This window comes from Azolla caroliniana, unplaced genomic scaffold (genome assembly GCF_043228905.1).
Source record: "Azolla caroliniana isolate FFs.n. ecotype wild unplaced genomic scaffold, voAzoCaro1.0.p SCAF_17, whole genome shotgun sequence".
Classification (NCBI taxonomy): domain Eukaryota; kingdom Viridiplantae; phylum Streptophyta; class Polypodiopsida; order Salviniales; family Salviniaceae; genus Azolla; species Azolla caroliniana.
In genome coordinates, this window is record NW_028230452.1 from 1,510,284 (window position 1) to 1,537,899 (window position 27,616).

Genomic DNA, 27,616 nt, shown 5'->3' on the forward strand with positions numbered 1-27,616 from the left:
CACACTTGATTCATGATGCTTCATTGGATTCCTCTATAAATGAGGCCTTTTTGCAACTCCAATATATCATGGCATGGGACTTTCGTGTTCCGGTTGGATGCAAGATATGGAAAAATGGTTTGATATATGGGATGCAACACACTTGATTCATGATGCTTCATTGGATTCCTCTATAAATGAGGCCTTTTTGCAACTCCAATATATCATGGCATGGGACTTTCGTGTTCCGGTTGGATGCAAGATATGGAAAAATGGTTTGATATATGGGATGCAACACACTTGATTCATGATGCTTCATTGGATTCCTCTATAAATGAGGCCTTTTTGCAACTCCAATGTATCATGGCATGGGACTTTCATGTTCAGGCTCATGCTTCACACATTATACCACACATATTGCACCTAACTACAAAACCATATTCTTTGGAGAACGGGGAAACCGTACATATCGATACATGTTTTTCAAGAAAACATATCATTCCATTAGTTTTAAGAAGCATATCAGCTACAAAATACAAAATAGATGGAAAGGAAGTGACTATCCTTCCCTAGTCCGTCATGTGTAAGATAATGGCCAACCATGAATCCTTCGTTTGATAGACTTGATTGAGCACTTCCTCAATAGTTGTTATCTACCATTTGAACCATTGCTTCCATGAGACTTAGCTCACATGCATTGCGATGTGAGCTGGGGCGTTGTGGCATAAGTGATGAGAGTGGTCGACTATGCACACTTTGCCCTAAACAAGTCCAAGATTCTAAGTATCACACTTTGATACAATGCTCTACCTTTGATCATATTCAACCATGCTTTCCACAAATCTTCGACCAAGCCCAATCTTTGCACGAACTTCTCTCACAACCACAATGTGCACTCTCGATTGCAATATTCATTGGTAAAGTTCTTGAACATCGAGACTTGCTACTCACTTTCACACGTATCACATGAATTGTAATATTTTTTGTCTCGTATGACATATTTGACCTCTGAAAACGATAATAGAATCTAAGTATCTCTCTCTCTTGTCAATTTCTAAATGTATTTTAGGTCACATCCATAAATTTGACTTGCTAAATTGATGCTGAGGAATTTGTGTATTGGTCTTAAAAAGTATGGGAGAAGTTGAGCAGTAAAAATTCCAAACGTGCAGGATGGACAATCATATATTAAAAGAACACTTATGTATGTCGAGTTGGTTGAAAGACTTGGGTCTATTATGAACAAACACATGTTTCTAAAAGAGAGAGAGAGAGAGAGAGAGAGACTACACACACCGACATTTTGATTTATGAGAAGCGAGGGGAAAGCGATTAAAAAATTCAAATGACGTGCCTGAAGGAGAACCATATTACAAAAGAACATTCCACCACACATTCAAGATTTTATACATGTCAAAAAAAAAGAAGATTTTACATATGCTATGTTGGGTTGGAAGATTGATCCGTGAACAATGAATAAAAAAGGGCATTTTAGTCATTAATTTACTTTACCATGAAGGTATATATGTGTATGTATTTACCTGCCTTCATCACTCCAACCAAAGCTAGCTAGAGGCAGAGGCTAAGCAGCCATGGCCACATCAGTTGATTCAGCTGTGGACTTAGCCTCTCATGGTAGTGGTAGTAAGAGAGCTCGTGCCCTCTTCATTCCCTTCCCAGTGCAAGGACAGATCAATCCCATGATACATCTTGCCAAAACACTCACAAATCATGACCAAAACCTCCATATCACACTCCTCAACAATTGCCACCACCACACTCGCCTCATGGCCAAGGCAGGCGGTCATCATCGAAGCCCATCGGCCATGGACGAAGTAGACACCGAAGAATTAGGTCGGAGAGGGTTCTCGGAGGAGACCTTGGTACAACCCAACCTTGGCTTGGTTTGTCTGGACAATGGTCTCCCTACCCATTATGACTATGTCACTGCCCAGGATTCTCCTGACAGGATGAGAGTGATTTTCGAGAGTTTTTCAGCCATGTCCAAAAACCTGAAGCTCTTCCTCCAGCATTTGGAGGAGAACGAGAAGCAAAGCTGTTACACCAAAGTTTCCTTCATAGCTGTCGGTATCTTTTGTGGTTGGGCTATCGATGTGGCCGTTGATCTCGGCATCCCGACTGTCCTTTTCTCTACCCAATCCACGATTGTCTTGAGCCTGTATTTGCACGTTCATCTGCTTACCTCCAATGGCTTCTTCAGTGAAGGTTAGTAACTTAGTGAAAGTAATTCATTTGTCCTTGAATCTTTTTCATCAATCTGTTTCTTAAAAGTTGTTACAGTCAACATTATCTTCAATCTCTAAAGTTTTTAAGTGACAAAAGATGGATTGTTTAGGCTATCATTTCCCCATATCTAAAGAAGAGAGAAATATTTTGCATCAGAGATATTATATATAGAGATACCATGTCCTTGACTCATGAGATATTACCATAGCTTATGATTTATCCATTGATTATGAAGTTCCCCCTCCCTCATCTTAGCTCTAATCTAAGACAGAATTTTAAATGTATACTTTGCTCAAAGAAAATGAGGTGACTTAGCATCAAAGCTAATTGAAGTGATTATAGTCCTGATCTTTCAGTAATTGTTTCAATGGATTGTTCCTGAAAAGTTCACTTTCAATTATTACAAACATTAACCCTGTCCTTCATGTGTCTCAGAAACCAAGTTTCATGAGGAAGAAAACCCGAAGCTTTATGGTGAAGATGCAAAAGATCAGCTCGTGACCTACATACCCGGTATACCAGGGCTCCCGCCTTCAAGCTTCCCGACATTCATGCATGTACATGATCCGTCGAGTCCTTCTGTTGAGTTCCTGAAAATACATTCCAACAAAACAATGCTTTGCAATGCAATCTTAATTAATACTTTTGAGGAGTTGGAAGGAGAAGCATCCCGAGCACTCGAGTCAGAGTTCCATATCCCTGTGTATCCTATAGGGCCCGTGGCTCCGATGGATGTGAAAATGAAACAAGAAGATGAGAATGCTTGTATCACATGGCTGGATAAGAAATCCAAGCATTCAGTTGTGTACATTTCTTTTGGAAGCCTGTGGAATCCTCCGGTCGAGCTCATCAAGAGTATAGCAGAGGGGCTCAAAGCAAGCAAACAACCTTACTTGTGGGCACTTAGGCCCTCAAACTTGTGGCCTTCCCCCAATGTGTATGAGTTTTTACCGGAGCATTTCTCCGAAGAAACGGATGGCCTTATCATTCCATGGGCTCCTCAACTTGATGTACTCGCTCACTCATCTGTTGGTGCCTTTCTCACCCATTGCGGATGGAATTCGACATTGGAGAGCATGTGCATGGGGGTGCCCATGATCCCTATTCCTATTAAATCTGACCAACCTACAAATTGTAAGCTTATTGTAGATATATGGAAGGTGGGTATGAATGTCAAGTTTGTACTACATTCGGACGGACCTGTTGTGGGTAGTGACGATGTCGAGAGGGCCGTGAAGGTGCTCTTTCATGACGATGAAGGCAGTGAAATGAGAAACAGAGCTCAAGAGTTTAAAACAGCTATAAAGAGGGCTACACAATGTGGTGGCACATCATATACTAACATAGAAAAGTTCATCCACTCATTCAAAAAATAATCCTCAAAAGACATTGATCATCACCATCAATTTTATTCCTTGTATTCTGTGCATCCATCCCTTACATAGTTTTGGAAAGACAGTTCATTACGAGGATTGCCTAAATCTTTATATATCCTATAATGCAATAAGACAATGGAAAAGGGATCCCCATTCGATTGCTGTAGTGTATCCTATAACAAGAAAGCATTCATCTTTCAACCTTTGTACCATATAATCAAAAAGGTATATATATGGTAACTCACCAATCATGCAATTTGTTCAGTTTGACCCTTGAGATTAGAGGGTTTCAAAGAACACAAAATGGGATATAAAGAACACGTGCAGAAATGTCATTTATGCGAAAATAATTTTGCTTAAGGCATTACAAATTTGAGATGGAAGAAATATGGGAATCTATAATAGCATTTTGTATTGGACGTGTCTTAATATGGACAAAAGAGGTGACTAGTGATAAGAGAAGGATAAGTAGTAATAATGGGGAAATGGAGCCATTTTTGTTAGGAATTTCAGTTAGAAAATGAATGGAATTGGACAACCTCTTTTAGCAATTCCTCCAAGATTGTGCATCATTATTTTGTCCTTTTGGTGGTGTTCCTAGGGTTTTAATGATATGCCTAGGAGATAATGTGGTCTCCATGTTAATATAAATGGAATTTTTTTTATTCTTGTGGGATTATTAAAACACCCATTTTGTCCTACTGTTTTGACTCTTTCCATGTTATCCTAAGCTCCTGGGAGTCGGGACCCCTTTAAGAAACTTTATAAAGAGTAGCTTATATACCTAAAGATTTGGTCCTTTTACTGAAATTCAAGATGAATTTCTAAAGTTTCAATTTACACCTATGAGATGGCTTTGACATCAAGTAATTATGGAATTTCCTCATGACACAACAAAACATTATGATGCCATATTACTTACTTCTTTGCATGCTAACTTTATAGGTGATTACAACATTGTAAAACCATTAGAATGGTTTTAATTATGTAGCATGTGAGAAAGGATTGCCCACACACGTAAGCTTAGATGTGCTCTCTATCAATTGGAATGATGTAAATTGGTTTAGAGTTCATCATGTTATGCATGAACAAATACTATTAGGCAACATTTTTGGGAGCCTTCCAAATCTTGAAAGCTAGCTCGTGGAGAAATCGATCAGCCGAATTGTAAGATTTCTACCATTTGGTTGGAAGCAAATGAAGAAAAAACAAAATATGTTACACATTTCTAATGTGACGATACCATATTTATGATAGAATTTGTTGTATTATAGAATATCACATAAAGTTTTATAAAGTGATATTTCATGACCACAAGATATAAACATCAAATGAGGGCCTAAAACCCCTTGTGTACTACAATAGAACCATACTATAGGTATGGTCTCTACAATCATAACTTATAGGCAAACTAACCCCAACAAGAAAATATGGAAATTTTCACATTTTAAAATGTATTTTAAAGGAACGACCATGATGCACAAGCTCCTGTCATTAATAAACAAGAGAAGCAATGCATGTTTGTTAATTATGCCACAAAATCCTTAATAATGAAAAAAAAATGGAGACTTGACGTGATGAGGAGGTAGCGATGGACCAAATCCCCCATGATACTTGAGAGAGAAGTCAACATCCAAACATTGAATGATCTAGTAACTATAGTCCCTAGGAAATATTTTTGTCTTGAGTATCTCCCATTGTAACACCACCAAAAATTTTGTGATAAGGGTGGATCGTCGATCAGTTCAGACTCACGTGTCGACGCTCCTCGTCTACGGGAATCAATGACTATGAGAGAGAATTTGGATCCACTGACCCCCCACCCAACCACCCTCTGTCCAACTTAAATAGAAGATCCCTCTTCAGTCTCTCGTAAGTCCCCCCCATATAGTACATGAGTACCCTATATTCATTATAATGGTATTGAATACAAGTCTCTAGGGAGATTCCATTTATCATTAGATTATTGAATGGACTAGGGAGATTCCATTCCCCCACGTAGGTACTTGAGTACATTAGGTTATTGAATGCACTAGGAGATTCCATTCCCCCACATAGGTACTTGATTACATTAGGTTCTTGAATGCACTAGGAAGATTTCATTCCCCACATAGGTACTTGAGTACCTTGGGTTATTGAATGCACTAGAGATTCCATTCCCTGTGTGCACCTTGGCAATGGTACACATGCCACAAGCACATGACTCAAACCTTGAGTCATGGGTGTCTTCTTCATCCATCGAGAAGACTTAGAAGCCCACGACTCACACCTCGAGTCATGGGTGCCTTTTCTATTCGTCGAGAAAGGCCCTCACCTCAATCCATCGAGGTGGTGTGTTGTGGTTCCAATCACGGAACCCTCAACACATCGGATGTGTTACAATTCCCCCATTTGAAGAAGGTGTCCCCCTTTTGTTTTAAAGGGGTGAAGGGAATTATATGCATTAACCATATCTTAAAATTGCCAAAAGGTTGCACCTTGTTGCCATGAATTCTCTTCTGTGGGTTTTCCTTTCCATTGGCAATGGTAAAGCCTATTAGGCCCATTTTGGTTTGATCAATCCCGATGATGAAGGATGGCCTCCAAGACGAAGTCACTACCTTTGTCAATCACCAAAGCGGGACCCCTTCGAACCATTTCCTCATGGTTTTCATCCAAGTAGCTCCTCTTGAGCAAGGAAATGTGGAACACCGAATGCACACCCATGTGCTCCGGTAGCTTGACTTTGTAAGTCAAGGGAGATAGTTTCTCGATGATAGGAAAGGGAACATCATACCGCCGAGCAAGCTTTGGAGTGATACCCTTTGGAAGAATAAATTGTTCGCTATCTAAGTTGATGAACACCAAGTCTCCCACTTCGTATTCTTCATGCCTACATTTGAGGTCGGCATATTTCTTGTACCTAGCTTGAGCCTTCTCCGTAGCTTCCTTAGCGTGGTTGAGGCAAGTGGACCACCTATCCATTGCGATATTAACACTTGGAACAATGCTAACTAATGGTAACGTCGTAAGGTCTCCAGGAGACAAAGGTTGGAACCCATAATTGAGTTTGAAAGGACTAAATCTCGTGGAATTTTGCTTGTGGAGGTATTGGGACCAATCCTTTTGGTCCAACCTCACATAATGACGAAGATAATCCTCCAAGATTTGATTAGTCCTCTCCGTTTGGCCATCTGTCTGTGGGTGATAGGAACTACTAAACTTGAGATTCGTGCCCATCAAAGCGAAAAGTATGAACCAAAATTTACTGGTGAAGTGGCTGTCACGATCACTAATTATCTCTCTCGGGAGCCCATGGTATTTGAACACATTCGCAAAGAAAAGTTTCGCCAGATACTCAACATTCATGGGGCTTTCATAAGCCACAAAGTGAGCATACTTCGTAAGTCGATCCACGACGATGAAGTTACCCATGTAGTTTTGGCTTTCCGGCAATCTTATGATGAAGTCAATGCTAAGGGATTGCCATGGTTGGTTCAGGATGCTTAACGGTTGAAGCAATCCCACGGGCTTACATCCTTCGGTGTTGTCTTGTTGGCACACTTGGCATCCTCTCACATAGGCTTGAACTTCTCTTTTCCATGTGTGACCAAAAGTACCTACAAGTCAACATTTCCATGGTTTTATCCCCACTAGGGTGTTCAGCCTACATTGTATCGAGTTCATGTCGAAAAAACACAGTTTTGAACACGAACTCGATATCGTGTTGAAAAGCTAACTTTTTGACATGAACTCGATACAATGTATCGAGTTCATGTTTAAGGTTTTATTTTAGATTTATTTTTTTTAATAATTACATTTTATTTTATTTTGGTATTTTGTTTTTCTTTTTAAATATTGAGATTTAGTAAGTGATGAAAAAACCAGAGTTTTTATCACAGGTCGATACAATGTATCGAATTGATGTTTAAAATTATTATTTTTCCATAAAAAATTAAAAAAATTGAAAAAAATTGAAAAAAATTTGAAAAAATTACTTTAAACATGAACTCGATACATTGTATCGAATTGTAATGAAAAATCTAGTTTTTCTATGAACGCAAACTCAATTTATTATTATTATTATTATTTAAATCCGGTAAACAAAACTTTGAGCAACAATTCAATACATCGTATGGAATTATGATGAAAACTCTATTTTTTACATCAACTCGATACAATATATCGAGTTAATGTTTAAAAATCTTGTTGTTTTTTAAATAAAAGAGGTTTTTTTAACATGAACTTGAATCGTACTAAAATCTTTGTTTTTACAAGAGAAAAAGATGCATATCGATAGTGCAAAGAAGTATGTTGCACAACAAAATACTTTATGGTGAACATGTGCATCATTGATTAACAAAAAACTATTAATAATTGTGGTGATGGTAATTGAACCTTGCAAATGCCATTTACATGGTCCATAAAGTGTTCACGTGGTTCTCAATCACTACTTAATGTTGATCTTTATAGTTAAAATGAAGGATGATGACACAAGCATAATTCAAGTGACAAGGAAACTTGCAAGAACTCAAGGTGGGGATATTAATAGCTACACATGTAGATGGCCATGACCTAGGGTACCAATTTTGCATTGGTAAAGTTTTGGACGTGATGATGCATTGAACCTTTGTAATACATCTATCATTGACATTAATGAGGTGGATATCATTGTGTATGACTTTACACTGACAAAAGTTGGATGTTTAAGGACAACAACGATATACATAATAAAAGAGATATTAGCAAGTCTAGAAGATATCTCAGATTGAAGGTGAAGAAGATTTACTGCACACAATTTGGATATACCATTTGGTGAAGATAATGATTTGATTGGTACATTGGAAGATGAGGAGGAAGAGTCACAATTGTATATTATCTATAGTAGTGATTCTCAATTGGAAGGATTGCGCATTCCACTTGTAGAATCTTCTTAAAACGAAGCAAATACACCCTCTCTACAAAAATTGGATGCACTAGTATCACATGTTCCTCAACTTGATGAGAATTTGCAAATATAAAAATACATGATAGGTCTACGAGTGGAGATCATTAGAAATCATGCAAGTTTAGACGCGTTGATAAGTTAATGTAGGCATAATAAAGTTCAACAATGGCTCAATATGTCACTACTGTGCGACAAGGGAAACACTAACTTAAATACTTATATTAATTAGGTAAGTTTTACAAAAATAACAGGTGTACTTGTATCCATACTAATAAAATGAGTTATAATTTATACTTTGACCTATACGTGCATGTATATAATTGTGGAAAATGTAGGATAGTGCACATTAGGATAAGTGATTGGAATAACTAACTTATTAAAGTATTCAATACTTGTATTTAAAGTTGATCTAATCTATTCCTCAGTTTGTTCATATGGGATCAAACCATATGTATATAATTGTGGACAATGTAAGGCAGTGAACTTTAGGATAATGTCGTGGAAATAACAAACCTATTAGGCTTTCATACTTGTATTTAAAATTGATCTACTCTATTGCTTAGGTGATTCACACAAGATCAAACTCCGAACGATAACGCAACTGGAACCATTATCAACACACTACACAATCTAAGCAGCAATGGAATAGAAACATAATAGTTTTAACAATAGAAGACAAAGATCCATAATAACAACATGGACAGTCATGGCAACAATTGTAGGGCCATGTTCTGTTAAGGTTAGCTTTGACCAAAATCAGCCTCAATTTAAACTAATTCATGTTTCTCCATAAATTTGGTAGTCAGTTATGCACGCGGTGAAACCAATGTCATAAATCTACTAACCAAGTATATAAAAATAAAATTGAAACATATAGAAGATTATAAAGAATAGAATCCACTAGGTAAAACCCAAAATTTGTATTAATAATGTGAAATCCTAACAAATCGTCAGTGTCATTTTCTTCATAGAGTCTATTACATAGCAATCAATTCATCAACGTCATTTTCTTCATCATCTTGTGTAGAACTCTCTTCGGCTATACGTGCATTGACTTCCCCTGTTAGCCGAGCCAACGAAATATCTTCTATAAGCTCATCATCAAGCTCTATTAGCTCCCCCGGTTCGCCGGCTAACGAAGGAATAGGCTCTCGCGAAGCAGGTTGAAACCTTTCTGTATTAGCGAGGTTCTTTGCACCGACCTCCTCATCCTGGTCTAGGCACTCCCACAAAGCCTTAATCCGCATATTAATAAATATAACCTGGTCCTCGTCCTTCTCCAATGCAACTGTATTTCTAAAGAGCTTCAATGCACATGCAGACGTCGTTCCTGTGATGTAAGCAACCAGAAGATTTAGTTGTCAAACAAAAAAGATTCGGGATTGGTTATCTCAAGATCGTTAACCTAGTTTCAGGAATACTTGTGCCAGAAAAGAGATCTAATATCCAGTCTCCTTCGATAGAAAACATCTCGATCAAGCGCATTTTTGATATGGGTTGACAAGTCCCCGTTCTGTCGTGGTGACATGTCGCAATTTCCGTGTCACTGCTGGATATACCAACAGATTTGAACCTCCCACTTCATTAGAATGCTCCTTGATTCTCTGTTTCTTAATTTCATCAAAGTAGCCAACCGTGATGTATTCAATGGCATTAACGAACTGAAAAGTTGGCCCTCTATTTACATTGGTCTTGATCCTATAAAAAATAATACATCGAGTTAAGAATAGATTGAACAACCTTAAGAAATGCAATATAGTGAAAGACACCTATAAATAATCATTACCATGCAAGGTTCTCGATGCCATGGCAATGAGATCTCAAAGCTTGAGCTACCGAGTATCCTTGGTCCATACTATGAAAGACAACTATTCGCCACAAGGATGCAGTCGTTAGCTCAGCGAAATCCTTGACCATCTTCTCCAATTGTTTAAACCTAAACGGTTCATCGTCGTATGATGACCCAACCATTTGAAATTCGTAAGGAATATCTGCAATCATTAGCGTATATTCCTTCTTTGGCACCTTTTGGATCAAGTCGACGACATCACCGCAAACCACATTGTAGTAAAGATCTCTCGTAATATCTTTTTTGTGGCTAAATTTTTTAAAGGAGCCATCTTCCTCCATTTCATATGCCTTGACTAAGCGACGATCCTTTTCTTTTCTGGCTCGCTCGAGATGTGCAAGGAAGGATGTAGGGAAATCGTGTATATCCTTAACTTCTCCTTGTTTCTTGCCTCGACACGGTTTCTAATAGAAGCAATAGGACATCAGGTATTATTATACAAGCTCTACATATAATGAAAGGGTAATCAAAAACCATCAATACTAACCCAATCCTTGAATGCAATAAAATACTCTGATAACGCCTTATATGAAGACGTTAGAGGATAATCCTCGGTCACTTGTTCCCAAGTTATACATCCAAGTTGTTTCATCATAACTTCTTGGATTTTCATGTACACCTTATGACTGTAAAATTAGAAATCAAGATTAGAACTTTGAATTACACCATATAGACTACAATTTCAGTATTTGAAAGACTTACTTATTGAACTCAGTGACCATTTCTTCAAGGCTTAAATCTTTCGCCACAACCCTTGACAAAATAGACACAAGAAGCTGCTCGTCCTTAATACCTTGCATCGCTCTCCACAGAGACAGCTTCATGTCGTCTGCGGCTTCTTCAATTGTCAAGTCAATTTTCTTGGCGGCTTGTGACTTTAACTCTAGTTGAGGGTCAACCTTACATTTCTTTTGTCGTTGACCCTTTACCTCCTTATTCTCCCACATTGAGAAGATTTGATCTTGTAGGTACCATACTTCTCCATCTCTAAATGCCAATTGAAACCAAGACTCATATTTTCGAAGACCATCGGACTTAACATTATCATCTATGACAATGCCGACTTCATGCAGACATTGACGTCGTAGGCCTGGACGTAACTTCACACCAAACTTTTGTTTCACGTCCAAATACTCGTGGTGGAAGAACCGTATACCGCGTATCGAGTTCGTGTTTAAAACCTAAACTTTAAACGGGAACTCGATATGCCGTATCGAGTTCCTGTTTAAAAAGCAAAGAAATCACAAGAACTCGATACGGCGTATCGAGTTCCCGTTTAAAGTTTAGGTTTTAAACACGAACTCGATACGCCGTATCGATTTCCCGTTTAAAGTCTGGCCCTGAAAGAGAAAAATTATGTTTTTTGGGGCAACAATTAATTATTGTGTGGAAAAGATATCAAATTGTCTGTCAAAATCAGTCTTTTTTATGTATCGAGTTCCCGTTTAAAGTTTAGGTTTTAAACGGGACCTCAATATGGCGTATCGAGTTCCTGTTTAAAAAGCAAAGGAAACACAGGAACTCAATACGGCGTATCGAGTTCCTGTTTAAAGTTTAGGTTTTAAACACGAACTCGATACGGCATATCGAGTTCCTATTTAAAGTGTATGTTTTAAACAGCAACTTGATACGTCGTATCGAGTTCCTGTTTAAAAAGCAAAAAAAAAATATGAACTCGATACGCCGTATCAAGTTCCTGTATCAAGTTTGTATTGTATAGAGGAACTCGATACGGCGTATCGAGTTCTTGAGCGACAAAACATATTTACAAAAATGTCCACTAGTGTCAGAGGCCTACCTGGAGCAGTGTTGGGCAAAGTCCCAGGAACAGTGTCAGCCTTCCTGTTGCATTGGGACTTTTGCCGGCCAAGGTGGGGGAATGCCGAAATTGATTCCGGCCAGGTTATCCTACCAACAGGAATCTAGCCGGTTGATATTTTTTCAACCGGCTAGTTATATAGTTTTAAAAAAATATAGGTATGTATATATAACAAAAATATAGTTTTAACTTTCCCCCTCTTTCCCCCTCTTTCCCCCTTTCTTCCCTCCTGAGAGTCAAGAGTCGAGACTCGAGACCTTACGTTTCTTGATCCCTGTTCGCTGCTCACAGTCGCTATTTGCTTATCCCTATTGTTGCTTCCCGTTCCCTGCTCCCTATACCTTGGTCTCTACTCTTTGATCGATACTCCTTGTTCCCTGGTCACTGCTCCCTACTTGTTCTTCCCTGTGCACAAACCACCACTCTCAGGTATGGATTTTGCTCATTTTTCTTATGAGGTATGTATTTTGGCTTTCCTCTAGCTAAACAATGTCTTGTCTCTTGAGGTTGTGCTCATTATTGTTGGAGATGAGCTATAATAAAACATTCAATTCTCTAATTCTTTCATAATTATATTGCATGTTGAGGTCTTTATGCATGGCTAATAAAAGCTCTATTTTTGTGCAAAAATGAAGAAATTAAATCCCCATTGTTGTATATATGGTAGTAGACTTCATAGGTTTTTTCATGTAAGAATAACAATCATATTGTTCCTTCTCTTCTTCTTCTTCTTCTAGCATTACATCAAGGCCTTCACAAGATTTGAACCTCCTATGTTGATGGTGAGGATGCTGCATTTTAGGTTTTTGTCTTGTGAAGTCATTATAAGGTTTCCATAGAGGTGAATTAGCCTCTCGATCAAAGCAAGATTCCAGATCATGGATCCTATTAAAACATAAAGACCTTTCTATATTTAGAGGCTTTCCTCCTTCTTGACCAAGACCAAGACCATGACCATCCCAATGACCATGACCATCATCAATATCATCATCATCATCATCTAATCCTTCCATTAGCTCCCATGCATTAATAGTTTCCAATTGATCTACACCATTATCAGCATGAATGCTATGTTGATCAGGGTGACCCATACCTTCTTGCTCTTCCTCTTGTTCTTCTTCAATGATCGGATTAAGCTCTATTCTGAATGATTTGAGGTTATTATAAATGTGGCCCAAATCATCCTTTTTGTCACTGAGCTTGAGAAAACCATAGCTTGATCTAGAAGCAAGGGGAACGACATGATGCCTGTCTTTCACTCTGTTTCTCTCACTTTCTTCTTCTTTTTCTTCATCTTCTTCTTCAATATGATGATAATTTATAGGTTCTGATACAGTTCTTGAAACAGGGGCATACCAGCTTTTATTCATAACATTACTAGAGTTAGTAGTAGTACTAGTACCATTAGTAATGGTTTTTTGTGGAAATTTTTTACTAGTACTATTAGAATTTTTTTTGGTAAATATATATCTTTAGTTTTTGGGTTCCAAAATTTTGTGATTGATTTGATTTGGTATTGCATTAGATTTTTTTTGGTTATGCGGCCAAAAAAAATTTCAACATGTTCCGGTTGACATTGTCGTTGGTAGGAACATGGCCGGCCAAAATTTTAAAATTCCGGTTAGGTTCATGAGAAGCAGGAAAATTTCCGGTAGAGGCTACAAACTTTGCCCAACACTGACCTGGAGTCCTCGCGCTCGATTCTCTTTGAAGACATGGTTGATCGTGTGGCAGTGGAGGCAGAGATCGCGCTTTTGTGCTTCGTGCTCTGTGTGCTTTGTGTACTCTGTGTGCTCTGTACACTCTGTATGCTCTTGTGTGCTCTTGTGAGTGAAATATGACGAGGTCTTCCTATTTATAGGGATTGACCACATTGGTTAAAGTAACCATAGTCACCTTAACCAAGGTTGGTAAGTTTGAGGATAGTTAGTTGGTAACCATAGTCACATTTACTAGAGTAACTTATGATTGCATTAATGATTACAAAGTCAAACTAACATATTGATCAATCTTTTATAGTGATAACAACCTGCAATGACTTCAAAGGTCATGAAGGAGACAATGATAGAGGTTCATGAATATACCAATGATTGATTACTAAAAGCAACAATTTTTATGACTCTCAAATGCTGTGTATTAAAGATGTGGGCATGAATTAACCAATGATTAATAAGTCTAATATTTAAAATGGTGAGCATTAAAGAACCAATGAGTGAGAGGTTCTATATCAAATATGGGTGCCATTAATTAGCCAATGATTTTAACATTAATCCAACATATTTATGGCTTGGTAATGATTAGATTTATATTATACTTGATTTAACTTCATATAGATGTAGTTTAAATAATAATTGATATTTTAAATACAATTACTATATTAAAAATAAAATTTTTATGTATTGTATTAATATAATATTACATAATATAGACATTCTATTGATTTGGCTTTTGTTTAGAGAGAAGTTTATATTTAGAGAGGAGTGTATGTTTAGAGAGGAGCTTATTAGTTTTTTTCCTTACCCTAAGCACATAACTTACAGAGCCCTATCTAGACCTTAAGCCATGAGTGAAGATTCACCGTTCTCGATTGAAGAATATTGTTTGTCGTCAGACTCATCGTTTTCTACTAAAGAGTATTGTTTGTCGACAGAGTCACCATATTCTATTGAAGAATATTGTCTGTCGACAGACTCACCATATTCTATCGAAGAATATTGTCTGAGCTCATCTACAGGGAATGTAAATAATGACACATGTGAAGAGTTCTCTATTGAAGAATACGATATTAATAAAGATACGGAGAATGAAGGTAGTGCCAAGGAAACATTGAATAACATTGGCGATGGTCACAACAAAGAATTAGATTGTAACAAGGTTACACCAACCTCTGTGCAGGAAGAGAAATCTGGGAGCCCTATGCATATTAGAAGAATCCCACGAAGAATTCGTCTGGCTAGATTTAGCTTGGTGACATCAGATAAACAGATTGGATTTGATGTCAAAAAAATATGTTGTGCCCGTGGTTGTATGTCTATGATGGAAAATCAAAGTGGCGAGAATTACGGCGATACTATTTTTCGATGACCGGTGATGAGCAAGACACTTACCTCAAGTCACATATGCAACTAGTATCTGACAAATGTATGGGGATCAAAGTATCATTCGAGTATTATATCTTCCATGCGCAACAGATATGTAGAGTTGCATTCAAAATTGCGTTATGTGTTAGTAGCATGCAGCTACATAGAGTACAACAACGTCTACTTAGCGGGGATCAGATGCTCAATTGTAAAGAGGTTCCAAGTATGAAAGGTGCAATTGGAAGACATGCCATTGGTTAGATGAAAACTTACTTTCAGTTAAATTGTGAAGTAATGCCCACTACAGGTAGGATGCACCTTTCTGATAATTATACACGTCGGGAAGTTTATGATGTCTATCGATCTGATATGCTGGGCTCACGTAATAAGTTTATCACCTATAGCCAATTCACAAGATTATGGAGAGCTCGGTTTTCAAATGTTATCATTCCTCGTAAAGTACGTATGGGGTATTACTCCATTTGTGCAAATCTTAAAAGTTTGGCTAAAGGTGCAAAGACATCAATGGAAAAGGATATGAGTAAGAAGTTACTACAAGAGCATCATGAGGCACAATCCTTAGAACGAAAGAAGGCGATGCATCATAGAGAGAAGTGTTTGAAGAGGCCCGAACAATACATGTGCTTAATGATAGATGGCATGGACCAGAAGAAGACGTGTTTGCCGCATATGCGGAGGCTCCCCAAAGATGTCAATGATGAGTGCCTTGTTCAAATGCACTTGGTGGGATGCTTGGCTTATAATAGGTATGTTGGACCTCACGTCTTCATTACATACCCCAATGTTCACAATGACCCTAACCTAACAGTTACAGTCATTCACCGAGTTTTGATGTCTTGGGGCCAACCTTTCCCCCATGTTCTATACATTCAATTGGACAATACTGCTAGAGAGAACAAAAATTCAACTGTATTTGGCTATCTAAGAATGTTGGTCAACCAAGAATTGTTTAGGAAAGTGAAAGTCAATTTTCTTTTGGTTGGCCACACACATGACCATATAGATCAGATGTTTAGCACATTCTCCAAACAGTTGTCTCGGCATGATGCTTTCACTTTACCTAAACTATTTGATGTCATTTGTGATGCATATACGCCACGCCCAAAAGTGTTACACTTGAAGGAGGTATATGACTTTAAGAGATATATATCAGATGGGGGTGGTGGGAATGTTAAAGTGCTTGCTCAGTTAAACAATATAAGTTTCAATCACATTTTTATGATAAAGAAAAATGGAATAAGTGGTTCTACACTTTTGTATGCTAAACATGGGAACCTGAAGGTGGTTGCTAGTTATTACTTTGTATGCCAAGTACAATTGTCCATGGAGCTAAGTAAATGCCAATTGAGAAGAAAGGACAGTTGCAGAGCGACTTGGTATCAGAACAAAAACGATCATGGCTCCAAGCCTTAGAAGAAAAAAGAAAGCATATTGAGGCCGCCAAGAAATATGCCGCACAACAAGACACGTCATGGTGGGATGTATTTTATAGTGATCAGAAAGGAATTATAGACAATTGTGTATCTTGTGATAATTGGAATTTGGAAACGCCATTCACATGGTCGCTGCAACATGATCGCGTAAATAGAACTCCGGAGCAACTACCAAATGCGATTAATGACAGCTTAGTCCATCCACAACAAAGAGACATTTATGTGGGACCAAGGATGACCAAAGCAGCCGAAGCTAGATGGCAAGGCAATTTACAAGAGCTCACCGCGGGGATGTTGATTGCAACGCCGGCTGATGAGAACTCACATGGCCACCAATTTTGGGTTGGTAAAATTCTAGAAGTGCTAATGCATGAAGTAGAAAACACGATCAAGTCTATAAATGTTCATTGGTACAACACTAGAAATGCAAATGCTTTTACAGGTAAGTATACATTGGAGATGATTGAATGCCCAACAAGAAGGGGAGGTAGGAAGAGGAAGCGAAACATTCGTAACACCTCGACCCTTGATATCTCTGATGTGGATATCATCGTGTACGACTTCACACTTACAAAAGCCGGACGATTAAGGAAGTCAACAATAGATATAATAAAAGAAAAATTACCAGGTCTACAAGGTGGCTCGAGTCAAAGGCAAACGAGATCTGCTACATATAATCTAGAGTCAAACCATTTGGTTTATGACGAAGATAATGCACTGATTGGTACATCCGAGGATGATGAAGAGGAATCGTCATTGTATATTAGTTATAGTAGTGATTCTCCGTAAAGGAGTGATCATGAATGTATATTTGGCTATTAAGTGTAACTACATTCCGCTTGTAACAAATCGAGTAATATAAAAGCATGTGTTTTGAATTCTTATGATTTCTAAAAAATCGTTTCTTATAAAATAACATTGGTTGTAAAGTTTGTGATATAAATTGAGAATGTATCTTTTTGAAATTCGTCTTTTTTTAGTTACTTCTAAATCACAAAAATAGTGGATTTTTAACCTTTTTCATAGTATGTTTGAACATGTATGATACTGGTATCAATCTGTTTTGTAAAATCATTGAAAAAGCCCTAAAATCAACCAAAATTTCCCTTATCCTTCCATTTATGCGCGATCCTTCCACTTGTGAACGCGAACGTGTTTCATGAAAAGAATGATGATAGTTATGCAAATAACTCCCAAATGTATTTGTTGTGCAACTATATGTAACAAATTTAGATAACATTTTATCGAATGAAATAAAAACGTTCATTGTTTTGAAATCTTCTGCTTTCGATTTCTTTAAGTTCTAAAAACTTATTAGTTGTCATTTTTCTTTAAATATCCACAAAGTTACTTTTCGTATTTGACCAGAATTTGGCATTTTTCAATTTTACCAAATGGTGAAAATTTCAACTTTTTCATCAAGTTTTGGAGACCACGTGATACTAGTATCAAGGTGTTTTGTGAAATGGCAAAAAAAAACCCAAAATCAAACAGAATATTCCTTATCCTTCCACTTGTGAACGCGAACGTGTTAACCGGTTTGTGAATGCAAAGAAACGATCTTGTTCTCCCATGGAAAGAATTTGTAACCTAAGAGCACGAGAGGATTTAATATAATCCTTGATATGGCCCGTGTGATGAAGTAGGTCAAGTTGTTGTCCAGCCTTCCACTCAGAATTAGAAGGAAGTAATTGTTTGCTAAGAGCTTCCTTCAATTCTTCCCATGCACGGGTCCCTTTCGTTGAACGCGATAGTTTAGCATCCCCGGTCAAGAAGGTGGAGCAATGGAAGACATGGTCCACCTCATTGACGATACGGACAACTATAACTTGGGCATCTCGAGCTCCATTGTAGTTTTCGTGTTCATGAGGCTTCACGCGTGGAGCTTCATTGGCGCTTCAAGCGGCACGAGACTCTTTGGCAAGTAGGCGCGCACCAACTCTGCATTCGTGTTGGTGATGCAAGCACTAAGGTCCTTGACCGTAGATTGTCGACTTCCCTTTCAAGTAAGGCAACTCTTGTCTCGAGTTCCTTAGTGTAGACAGAGATTTCATGGAGGATTTATAGGAACCTCCTCCTAGGCCAACGACACATTCGTCGGGTTGGATGTAACAGAGGCATTGGGATCGGATGTGTCACAATATAGATACATATTATACATCGAATTGAAACTTGGGAATATGAAGCCATGCATACACCTAATGTTGATGGTTGTATCATAAAATGGTCATGCACTAGAAGGGAGATTGGGTGAACAAGAAGAATAGCATATATTTATCATGTCCGCTTGATGTAACATTGTAAAGTATGTATTTATGGTGTATATGTATGTGTGAGTGTGGTGAATACAAAATATGTTGTGCATTGAAGTAACATCATAAATATAAACTTCTATTGGCAAGTTGTTACATTTCTTCATAGAGTGTCCAACTTTTATAATATGTATGAGTTGGATCTTCATGATCTTTTTTTGTGTGTGTGGTGACTTTCTTACATATGAGAAGATCGGAAATGTTACAATTGGTGATAATGGAATGGTTTATGATTCATCATAGTTTAGAATATTGTCTTATGTTAAATGTTGGTAGATTACTTAATTTCACAAACTATTGCCGACTGTTACTGCCTTTTCCATAATCTCAACTATTGCTACTAATCTCTACTCATTCCAACATCTATCATCACTATCCACCACCTATTGGCACCCACCATTGATGGTTGCAGGTGACGTCAATAGATGTTGACTACAATGTCGCAAGTACTTTTTCATTTATCCATTTTTACTTATTCTCTCACCCCCAATTCAAATAAAGGGAGGGATAAATGAAAAAGTGTAAGTGGCATGGAAGTCATTGAAGTCAAACATACATCCCCCAAATCGGACAAGCAATCGAACATTGTATGCAAAGATGATTATTATCTTCCACTTGAAAGTGCAAAAGAAGCATTTAATGTTACATGTCCACGACACTTTAGAGCTCTTGTATCATTATTGTACCATTTATCTCTTGTATCATTACTCCAAAATTAATGTTACGTGTCCACTTTACAACCAATGACTAAGGAGCACGAACAAAGGCAACCAAAAACAAAAAAACAAAAAAAAAGTGCTTGAAAGTTGAGGAGCTTAGATAGAAGTGGCCAAATATAAGGAAAACAACACATGCCAATCCTCTTTTCGGTTTCCCTTGTCTCCTCATTCTTGACCGACACATTGTGTGTTTTACAAAGACACAAGATACACATGTCAACAACAAAACAATAAGATGGTGGCCATTAAAAAGAGAGGGTTCGGACAAACAAGCCGGTGTCCACGACTCTTATAGAAATATCATCGTCGGTACAAGTCTTCACACCATAGCTGAACCAACTAGAGACATCCGGCTGCACTGGGCATCATTTGAAAACATGGAGGATAAATTAAAAACAAAAAAGGTCAAGGTTAGGGTTCTAGGCTTATGAAATAAAATTTGTAAAGTAGCAATGAGGTATTTATTTATTTTACAATAAAGGTATGTATGTATTTAAGTCCCTTCACCACCTTGCCTTCTTCCTTCCAACCAAATCTATCTATCTATCTGTGTGTGTGTGTGTGTGTGTAGAGAGAGAGAGAGAGAGAGAGAGGAAAGGCTAAGTAGCCATGGCCACATCAATGGAAGCTGTAGACTTAGCCTCTCATGGTAAGAGAGCTCATGCCCTCTTCATTCCCTTCCCAGTCCAAGGACAGATCAATCCAATGATGCACCTTGTCAAAACACTCACAAACCATGACCAAAACCTCCATATCACCCTTATCAACAATTACCACTACCACACTCACCTCATGGCCAAGCTCCATGGTCATGGAAGCCCATCATGGGCCATGGCAGAATTAGGTCGGAGAGGGTTCTCTGAGGAGACCTTAGTACAACCCAACATTGGCTTGGTTTGTGTTGATGATGGTCTCCCTCCCGATTTCGACTGGCTCACGGCCCAGGATTCCGATGACACTAGATGGATGGTTGTCAAGAGTGGTTATGTCATGTCGAAAAACATCAAGCTCTTCATCAAGCATTTGGAGGAGAACGAGACGCGATGCCACACCAAAGTTTCGTTTGCTGTCGTCGGTATCTTTTGTCAATGGGCTATTGATGCCATGGTCGATCTCGGCATTCCCACTGTCCTTTTCTCTACCCAATCCGCGATTGTGCTGAGCATGTATTTTCATATTCCTCTGCTTATCTCCAATGGCTTCTTCCATGAAGGTCAGTACTAAGTGAAAATGAACTATTTGTCCTTGAATCCATTTCTTGAATATGTTTGGTAAAAATGTTATAGTCAAGTTTAACTGCTAATAAGATAATATATCTACTATCCATGACTTATGAGGGATTTTGATTCCCCCTCATCCTAGCCCAAAGTTATATTTTCCTATTAAAAAGAAAAGTGAATTGAATTAATATCAAAGTCAAATCAAAGTGATTATAAGCCAAGAACGTGTTCTGATATTTGTAATCTTTTGTTAATTGTTTCATTGAATTGTCCTTGAAAACATCACACATTTAATGATGTTAAACACAAACCCTGTCCTCCATGTGTCTCAGATACCAAGTTTCATGAGGAGCAAAACCCAAAGCTTTACGGTCACGATGGAAAAGATCAGCTCGTGACTTACATACCCGGCATACCTGGTTTGCCTCCTCGAAGCTTCCCTACATACATGCATGTACATGATCCGTCGAGTCCTTCTGTTGAGTTCCTGAAAATACATTCCAACAAAATAATGCTTTGCAATGCAATCTTAATGAATACTTTTGAGGAGTTGGAAGGAGAAGCATCCCGAGCACTCGAGTCAGAGTTCCATATCCCTGTATATCCGATAGGGCCTGTGCTCCCGATGTTTACCGGAATGAAGCAAGAAGATGAGAATGCTTGTATCACATGGCTGGATAAGAAATCGAAGCATTCGGTTGTGTATATTTCTTTTGGAAGCTTATGGAATCCTTCGGTGGAGCTCATCAAGAGTATTGCAGAGGGAATCAAAGCAAGCAAACAACCTTACTTGTGGGCACTTAGGCCCTCAAACTTTTGGCCTTCCACCAATGTGTATGAGTTTTTACCAGAGCATTTCTCCGAAGAAACAGATGGCCTTATCATTCCATGGGCTCCTCAACTCGATGTACTCGCTCACTCATCTGTTGGTGCCTTTCTCACCCATTGCGGATGGAATTCGACATTGGAGAGCATGTGCATGGGGGTGCCCATGATCCCTATACCTATTCAAGGTGACCAAACTACAAATTGTAAGCTTATTGTAGATATATGGAAGGTGGGTATGAACATCAAGTTCATACTACATTCGGATGGCCCTGTTGTGGATAGTGACAATATCGAGAGGGCTGTGAAGCTGCTCTTTCATGACAACGGAGGCCTTGAAATGAGAAACAGAGCTCAAAAGTTTAAAACGGCTATAAAGAGGGCCACGCAATGTGGCGGCACATCATATACTAACATAGAAAAGTTCATACACTCATTCAAAAAGTAATCCTCAAAAGGCATTCATCATCATCAATTTATTCCATGTATTGCGAGTATTCCTTCATAGTTTTTGTAAGACAATTTATTGCGAGGATTGCCTAAATGTCAACCTCGTAAGGCAGATTTTAAGAGGCCCAAAACATCATATAACAAACATTTGGTGTTTTCTATCAATTTACTATCCAACTATCTAGCCCCTTTGGCCATTCCTACGCCACTCGATCAATCATGTAAAGTTTGTAAAACCAGAGCAATTTGCTCAATTTGACCCTTGAAATGAGGGCTTCAGAGAACATCAAGGAGAATATAAACAACAATTTTGCATTACAACATGAGATCAAGATGTATCTTATTATAGAGAAAAGAGCTGACATCATTAACATAGGCAAAACAGCAGCTACTCATGTTTGTGCGACAAGCAAATACCCATTTTGGCCTACCTTTTCACTCTTTCAGTGTTATCCAAGGCTTCTCAAACTCCTTCTAAGGATCTAGATAAATATTAGTATATAACAAAAGTTCAGCACTTTCCTGAAAATCGAGATGCATTTCTGAAGTCTCAGTTTACATCAATTGAGATGGCTTTGAGATTGAAATCTCGTCATGATACTATAAAACATTTTTTAATTTGATGATAGTGACATTTCCTTCCGATACTATAGGACTTGTATTTGCATGCTAGCTTTATTGGTATGTTCCAACATTGTAAAACTGGTCAAACAGTTTTTTAATCATGTAGCATCAGAGAAATGATTGCCCCACACTTAAGCTTAGATGAGTTCATTATCTGCCAGTATTCTGAGAACTGGCTATGAGATAATCATGTTATCCATGAACAAATAATGTCAGGCTCCATATTTGGGTGCCTTCCAAAGCTTAAAAGCAATCTCATGGAGAAATCGATCAGCCAAAATTGCAAGACTGCTACCATTCTGCATGAAGCAAATAAAACAAAGAAAATATGTTAAAAGAGTTTCATTTCCAATAAAAAGATGTTCAAATTTATAGAAAAAGCAATTCAAACTAACAGTTCTATTGCCTTTATGAATTCTTGAAAGCTAAGAAATTCAGTCTCATCTCGGCGTGTGACCCCATCCATGTGATGCACAACCAGTAATGGATGATTATCTCTAATCAACCATAAAGAAAACAAAACTTTCAGTTTCATTTCCCAAAAGTCCATTTAAATTAAAATTAATAATAATTCTTCGTAAGCCATTGTTAAAGCAAAGATTAATAATGATGCTCAGTTAAACTATTCCTTAAAATTAATAATCTCTATTAGACTTACCTCACGCCATCAACTTGTCTCCCATCCTTCCATTTGTATGATTGCTTGGGACGAAATACTCTCATCCTTTCTGGCATCTGCCCAAGCAATTCTAGAGTTGGAACTTTGGCAGCTTCAATATTTTCATGTAAAATGGCCTCGTCTCCATAACCCAAAACCAAAACAAGATACAAATGATCATTTGCTTTAGTTCCTGGCTGCATTAGAGCCTTAATTTCGCCAACCAAGGAATTTATCCAATCAAGGTACTTTAGGCTGTCATCATTGGAGCCCCTTCCAAGGTGCAATAAAACCAACTCATTACTAACAGCAGAATCGTCACATTTAGTTCCCAGCCCTAGCATTTCTATGAGTTCTAAAGCTGCTATTGAAGGTTTGGGCAGCACTGAATCTGAGATACTGGTAATTGTTTCTTCTTTGACAAATTTGATCTTGTCATTCATTAAGGTAAACCCAGCAGATTTACCCACGTCCCCTACAATGCTTGAATTTGTGATCAAAGCTGCTTTCATGCCCATGAATCTGCAACAAAAACCTAAGCTTTAGTCAAAACCCTAAAGATGTTGAAAACTAGACATCAGACAGTATATTAACTTTTGTTTAGGATATATGGGTTATGTAGTACTTCCTTCACATGTTTGCGACAATAAGGCCTATTTAGTATCTACGCAGATTAATCATTACATAACCTTTACTTAAATTTGATCTCAAAGTCAACTACCACAACACAATAAATCAAACATTCTTTTCATGGGTTCTCAACAATGATCAAAGGAAAAATCCTAAGATTCATATCCCTTTTCCACAGGTTTTTAAAGCTTTATCTTTTACTCAATAGTATCTGCTTGTCAAAAATATTCATGCAGCTTCTTTGCAAGCAAGTTTTCATGATTCATGACTCCTGATTAAACTTTAATTGAAGTTAACAAGGATTATGTTTATTTCAAAATGATCTTATGACACCTATTTTTTGTAGTGAGACAATCAGCAATTTTGCTGGGTTTTCTGAAATATTATCTTCTAAGAACTCAAATAGCACTCAATTTTAATACTTCCTCACACTAGTAATGATAAGCTATAAAACCATGGCAGCAGGCCCTCTCTGCCTCAGCTGGTGACAAATGGAATCCTCCTCAAAAGATAGTGTGTGGGAACTAAGTACCCCCTCAAAATCTACAATGAGAATATAGTGGAAAGAAATTAGATTGATATGGGATATGAATGGGTAAAAATGCAATAAACAGATTCTTGGTAGTAGCAATACTCAATCACACTTTCATAAATAATTTACAAGTTGATATCATATACCAATCACAGAGAGAAAATAAAATAGATCTTTTATCGTCCATGATAAGCTCAATTTTGACCTATGGGACCAAAACAACATATCATCTTGTATGTCACACCTTCCTAAGAAGGGAGGTTACTACTCCGTAGTTAAAGTTGTATTTTGTGGAGAACAAGATTTGAACCCTACACCTTGACTTTATGAGGGGCTGTACTGAGTATTAGGAAAACAGGTAAGGGTTCCAACATGGCATTACATGGCCAGAGAGAAATGGTTGATAAAGGCCAATGAACCCTAACTGGATGAGCCAAGAGTTATGTGACCGATATCAGCATCTGGTGGCTCCAGTCAGCATTGGATTCCAGTGTGTGGGAAGCTGTGTCCATTGGTAAAAATAAAGACGTTCTAAAGTTAGGAGTTAGGCTCCAAATAAAGTGAAACTAAAGTTATGTGTGGATTAGACACTTGGCAGCCTGCACATGATTTGCCTTTCTCAAACAAACCCCTTTTGATGTAGAAGTTGAAATTAAATTTTGGGGCTGCAAGAGACTCTTCCAATGCTAAATGTGCAGATTTCCTGATGAATGATCAGTAGGCAGTACTCTAGAAGTTCCATGGGTTGGTTTCAGTCTTCGAAAATAGAATAAACACAAATCAAACCATCAAGTTTGCTGGATTTCACCACTGGAGAAGTTTTATATAAATGAAGAAATATCTACTTAAGATTTTCACTCACTTGACTTAATTAATTTTACCCAACGAAGCTAGGTTGCTCTTGAACAAAGAATTTGACACCCTGTTGACCTCAAAGGTTGGTGTCACATTGGGATTGATAACTAATAGAAGAAAATACACCAAGATATAGCGCTACTACCATTGGCCCTCAACTGTTTCACACTGCCATGCAATTTTTTCATGTCCAATTTCAATAGTTCTGGATCACATCAAAATAAAATTACAATACAGGCTACATTTTGTGGACCTGAAATTCATCCTGAGTCCATATTGAAATTATTAAATTCCTTTTTAATTTGGTATAGCGTGTCAAGTGTTATCGGGCCATCATTCACTAGAATATAACTAATTTGATTTGTGGGCAAATATCAGGTATCCTTCACTCGTAACTTGTGATTTTAACGATTTGCTGCAGTACATAAATCTCTTTAAAGGCAACTCAAATAAGCCCAAGAGATCTTTGTATAGCCCTTTATTTGTTTCTGTTTCAGTTTCCGCCACTATTTACACTACAATTTTAAAGTGATCAGTATCTAAAAATAAGATGAATATAAAAACATAGTTAAGGATAAAATGTTTTACTTTTTAGTACCCAGAGCATAGTAACAACAGCCTCATAAAGGAATGCCCTCGAGATATAATAGAACTATAAAGTATGCCCAAACCTTTCAGCAATGGAGGGCATGGCATCTTCTTCTTGGTAGCTTCCCTCAGCAGAATTTACCTGTGCCACATAAAAGCAGATTCATTTGTCAGTAATATTTTCTCTAAGCATTCATTTCTTGAACAGAATCCAGATGAGCATGAATCAACGAACCAGAGGATCATGCATGTCAAGAATTTGTTGCATTTCAAACAAAACCCTGCCATTGGGAGTCGCTGTCATCATAAGAATAATCTAAATTATTTAAAAGGACCTCATGCAGTGTTGACGAAAATCTTCTTTATGCATCAGAAAAGTATTGATATGCATGAAATGATAGAAAGTTATGGGAATTCAGCAGAGCATTTACATATTTCAGCAGGATTTTGTTCTTATAATAAATATTTCCATCCAGTGTTCAGATTTTGACAGAGGCTCTAGTGAATGAACTAACATTTTTCCTAGACAACATGGATAAAATGAGTTTAAACTGAACAAATATTATTTTTACCAGGACTATGGATAGCATGAAAAAATATATCTGTAGGACTTTTTATTCTCTTAATAAAATTTCCAACTTAGAAATCTCTACATTTATAAGAATTCAGAAGGAAATGTATATGCTTCTGACTTAGCAGATCTAAAATCTGCAAACAGACCCCTAAACCTTATAGGTTGGTTGAAATTTTTGAATCTCTACAAAGATATCAAGAAACAACAATAAAAAAGACCACAATTTTGAACAAGATTAGAATGAAGTAATGCCACTTTAGCTAAGATTAAGTTCAATGAATATGAATGTATGGTATACATACCAAAAAATCCAATAAGCACGCTATTGAGATTAAAAAGATGAATTCCTACTCGGGTGGCATGAAATAATAGCAATGAATGAATGTTTTTATGGAAAGGGTGCAATATAACAAGCTTTCTATCTGGGGTTACAACGATGACTCAGACAGCATTAAATAATAGAGAAGAACATCACAAGACCTACAGGAATTTGGACAGAATTTTGTCCATAAGTAACACTGTTTTGGTCTCTCATATGAATCTCAACGAATGATTTTGATTGAATGAATGAAAGAATGGTTGAATATCTACCACGATGGGAAGGGATGTCGCGAAGAGCAAGAAATCCACATGATCCGTCTTTTGCTAACCTATGGAGGTTTGTGTGAGAGTCGCTGAGAGCTCCGATCAGACCATCTCCAAAGATGATCAACGCGCGAGCAGGGGCGTCTGCTATCACCATCGCTGCGTTGTTCTTCGTCTTCGTTCCTCCCTTCACTTTGGAAGTACTTCCTTCTTCTTCTTCTTCTTCTTCTTCTTTTTCTAATACGATGCCTCGCTTCTGTAAACAAGTTTTAGGTATTTACTGGAATACCCCTGCCTGGCTTCTCACAGAATT

The 27,616-nt window shown here is 37.7% G+C and overlaps 3 protein-coding genes across 4 annotated transcripts; 2 read left to right on the top strand and 1 right to left on the bottom strand.

The window, feature by feature from the left end:
- The first annotated feature begins 1,556 nt into the window (after positions 1-1,556).
- On the top strand, positions 1,557-22,511 carry LOC147852696 (7-deoxyloganetin glucosyltransferase-like). Of its 2 annotated transcripts, XM_087333018.1 has the most exons (3): positions 1,557-2,205; positions 2,662-3,608; positions 22,261-22,511. In XM_087333018.1, exons 1-2 carry the CDS (start codon positions 1,572-1,574, stop codon positions 3,600-3,602), a joined length of 1,575 nt encoding a protein of 524 aa, XP_087189144.1. In that variant the 5' UTR covers positions 1,557-1,571; the 3' UTR covers positions 3,603-3,608; positions 22,261-22,511. The 2 variants fall into 2 exon arrangements, with proteins under 2 accessions (XP_087189144.1, XP_087189143.1); XM_087333017.1 differs by lacking the exon at positions 22,261-22,511 and having other exon boundaries at positions 2,662-3,803.
- On the top strand, positions 20,337-22,255 carry LOC147852697 (7-deoxyloganetin glucosyltransferase-like). The gene is made up of 2 exons (XM_087333019.1): positions 20,337-20,975; positions 21,315-22,255. Exons 1-2 carry the CDS (start codon positions 20,372-20,374, stop codon positions 22,253-22,255), a joined length of 1,545 nt encoding a protein of 514 aa, XP_087189145.1. The 5' UTR covers positions 20,337-20,371.
- A 206-nt stretch (positions 22,512-22,717) lies between the features above and the next one.
- Positions 22,718-27,541, bottom strand: LOC147852698 (rhomboid family protein). Its single transcript, XM_087333020.1, has 6 exons — positions 27,310-27,541; positions 26,380-26,441; positions 26,228-26,286; positions 23,540-24,061; positions 23,288-23,378; positions 22,718-23,180 (listed from the first exon to the last, which is right to left on the bottom strand). Exons 1-6 carry the CDS (start codon positions 27,458-27,460, stop codon positions 23,094-23,096), a joined length of 972 nt encoding a protein of 323 aa, XP_087189146.1. The 5' UTR covers positions 27,461-27,541; the 3' UTR covers positions 22,718-23,093.
- Between the last annotated feature and the right edge of the window lie 75 nt (positions 27,542-27,616).

Excerpts from the sequence above, each read along its gene's own strand:
- LOC147852697 (XM_087333019.1), top strand. The coding sequence starts at position 20,372 with ATGGCCACATCAATGGAAGCTGTAGACTTAGCCTCTCATGGTAAGAGA. Across the intron at positions 20,976-21,314 it reads CAATGGCTTCTTCCATGAAG|ATACCAAGTTTCATGAGGAG; the intron begins GTCAGTACTAAG and ends CATGTGTCTCAG.
- LOC147852698 (XM_087333020.1), bottom strand. The coding sequence starts at position 27,460 with ATGGTGATAGCAGACGCCCCTGCTCGCGCGTTGATCATCTTTGGAGAT. Across the intron at positions 26,442-27,309 it reads CGACATCCCTTCCCATCGTG|CGACTCCCAATGGCAGGGTT; the intron begins GTAGATATTCAA and ends TTATGATGACAG. Across the intron at positions 26,287-26,379 it reads TTGACATGCATGATCCTCTG|GTAAATTCTGCTGAGGGAAG; the intron begins GTTCGTTGATTC and ends TATGTGGCACAG.
- LOC147852696 (XM_087333018.1), top strand. The coding sequence starts at position 1,572 with ATGGCCACATCAGTTGATTCAGCTGTGGACTTAGCCTCTCATGGTAGT. Across the intron at positions 2,206-2,661 it reads CAATGGCTTCTTCAGTGAAG|AAACCAAGTTTCATGAGGAA; the intron begins GTTAGTAACTTA and ends CATGTGTCTCAG.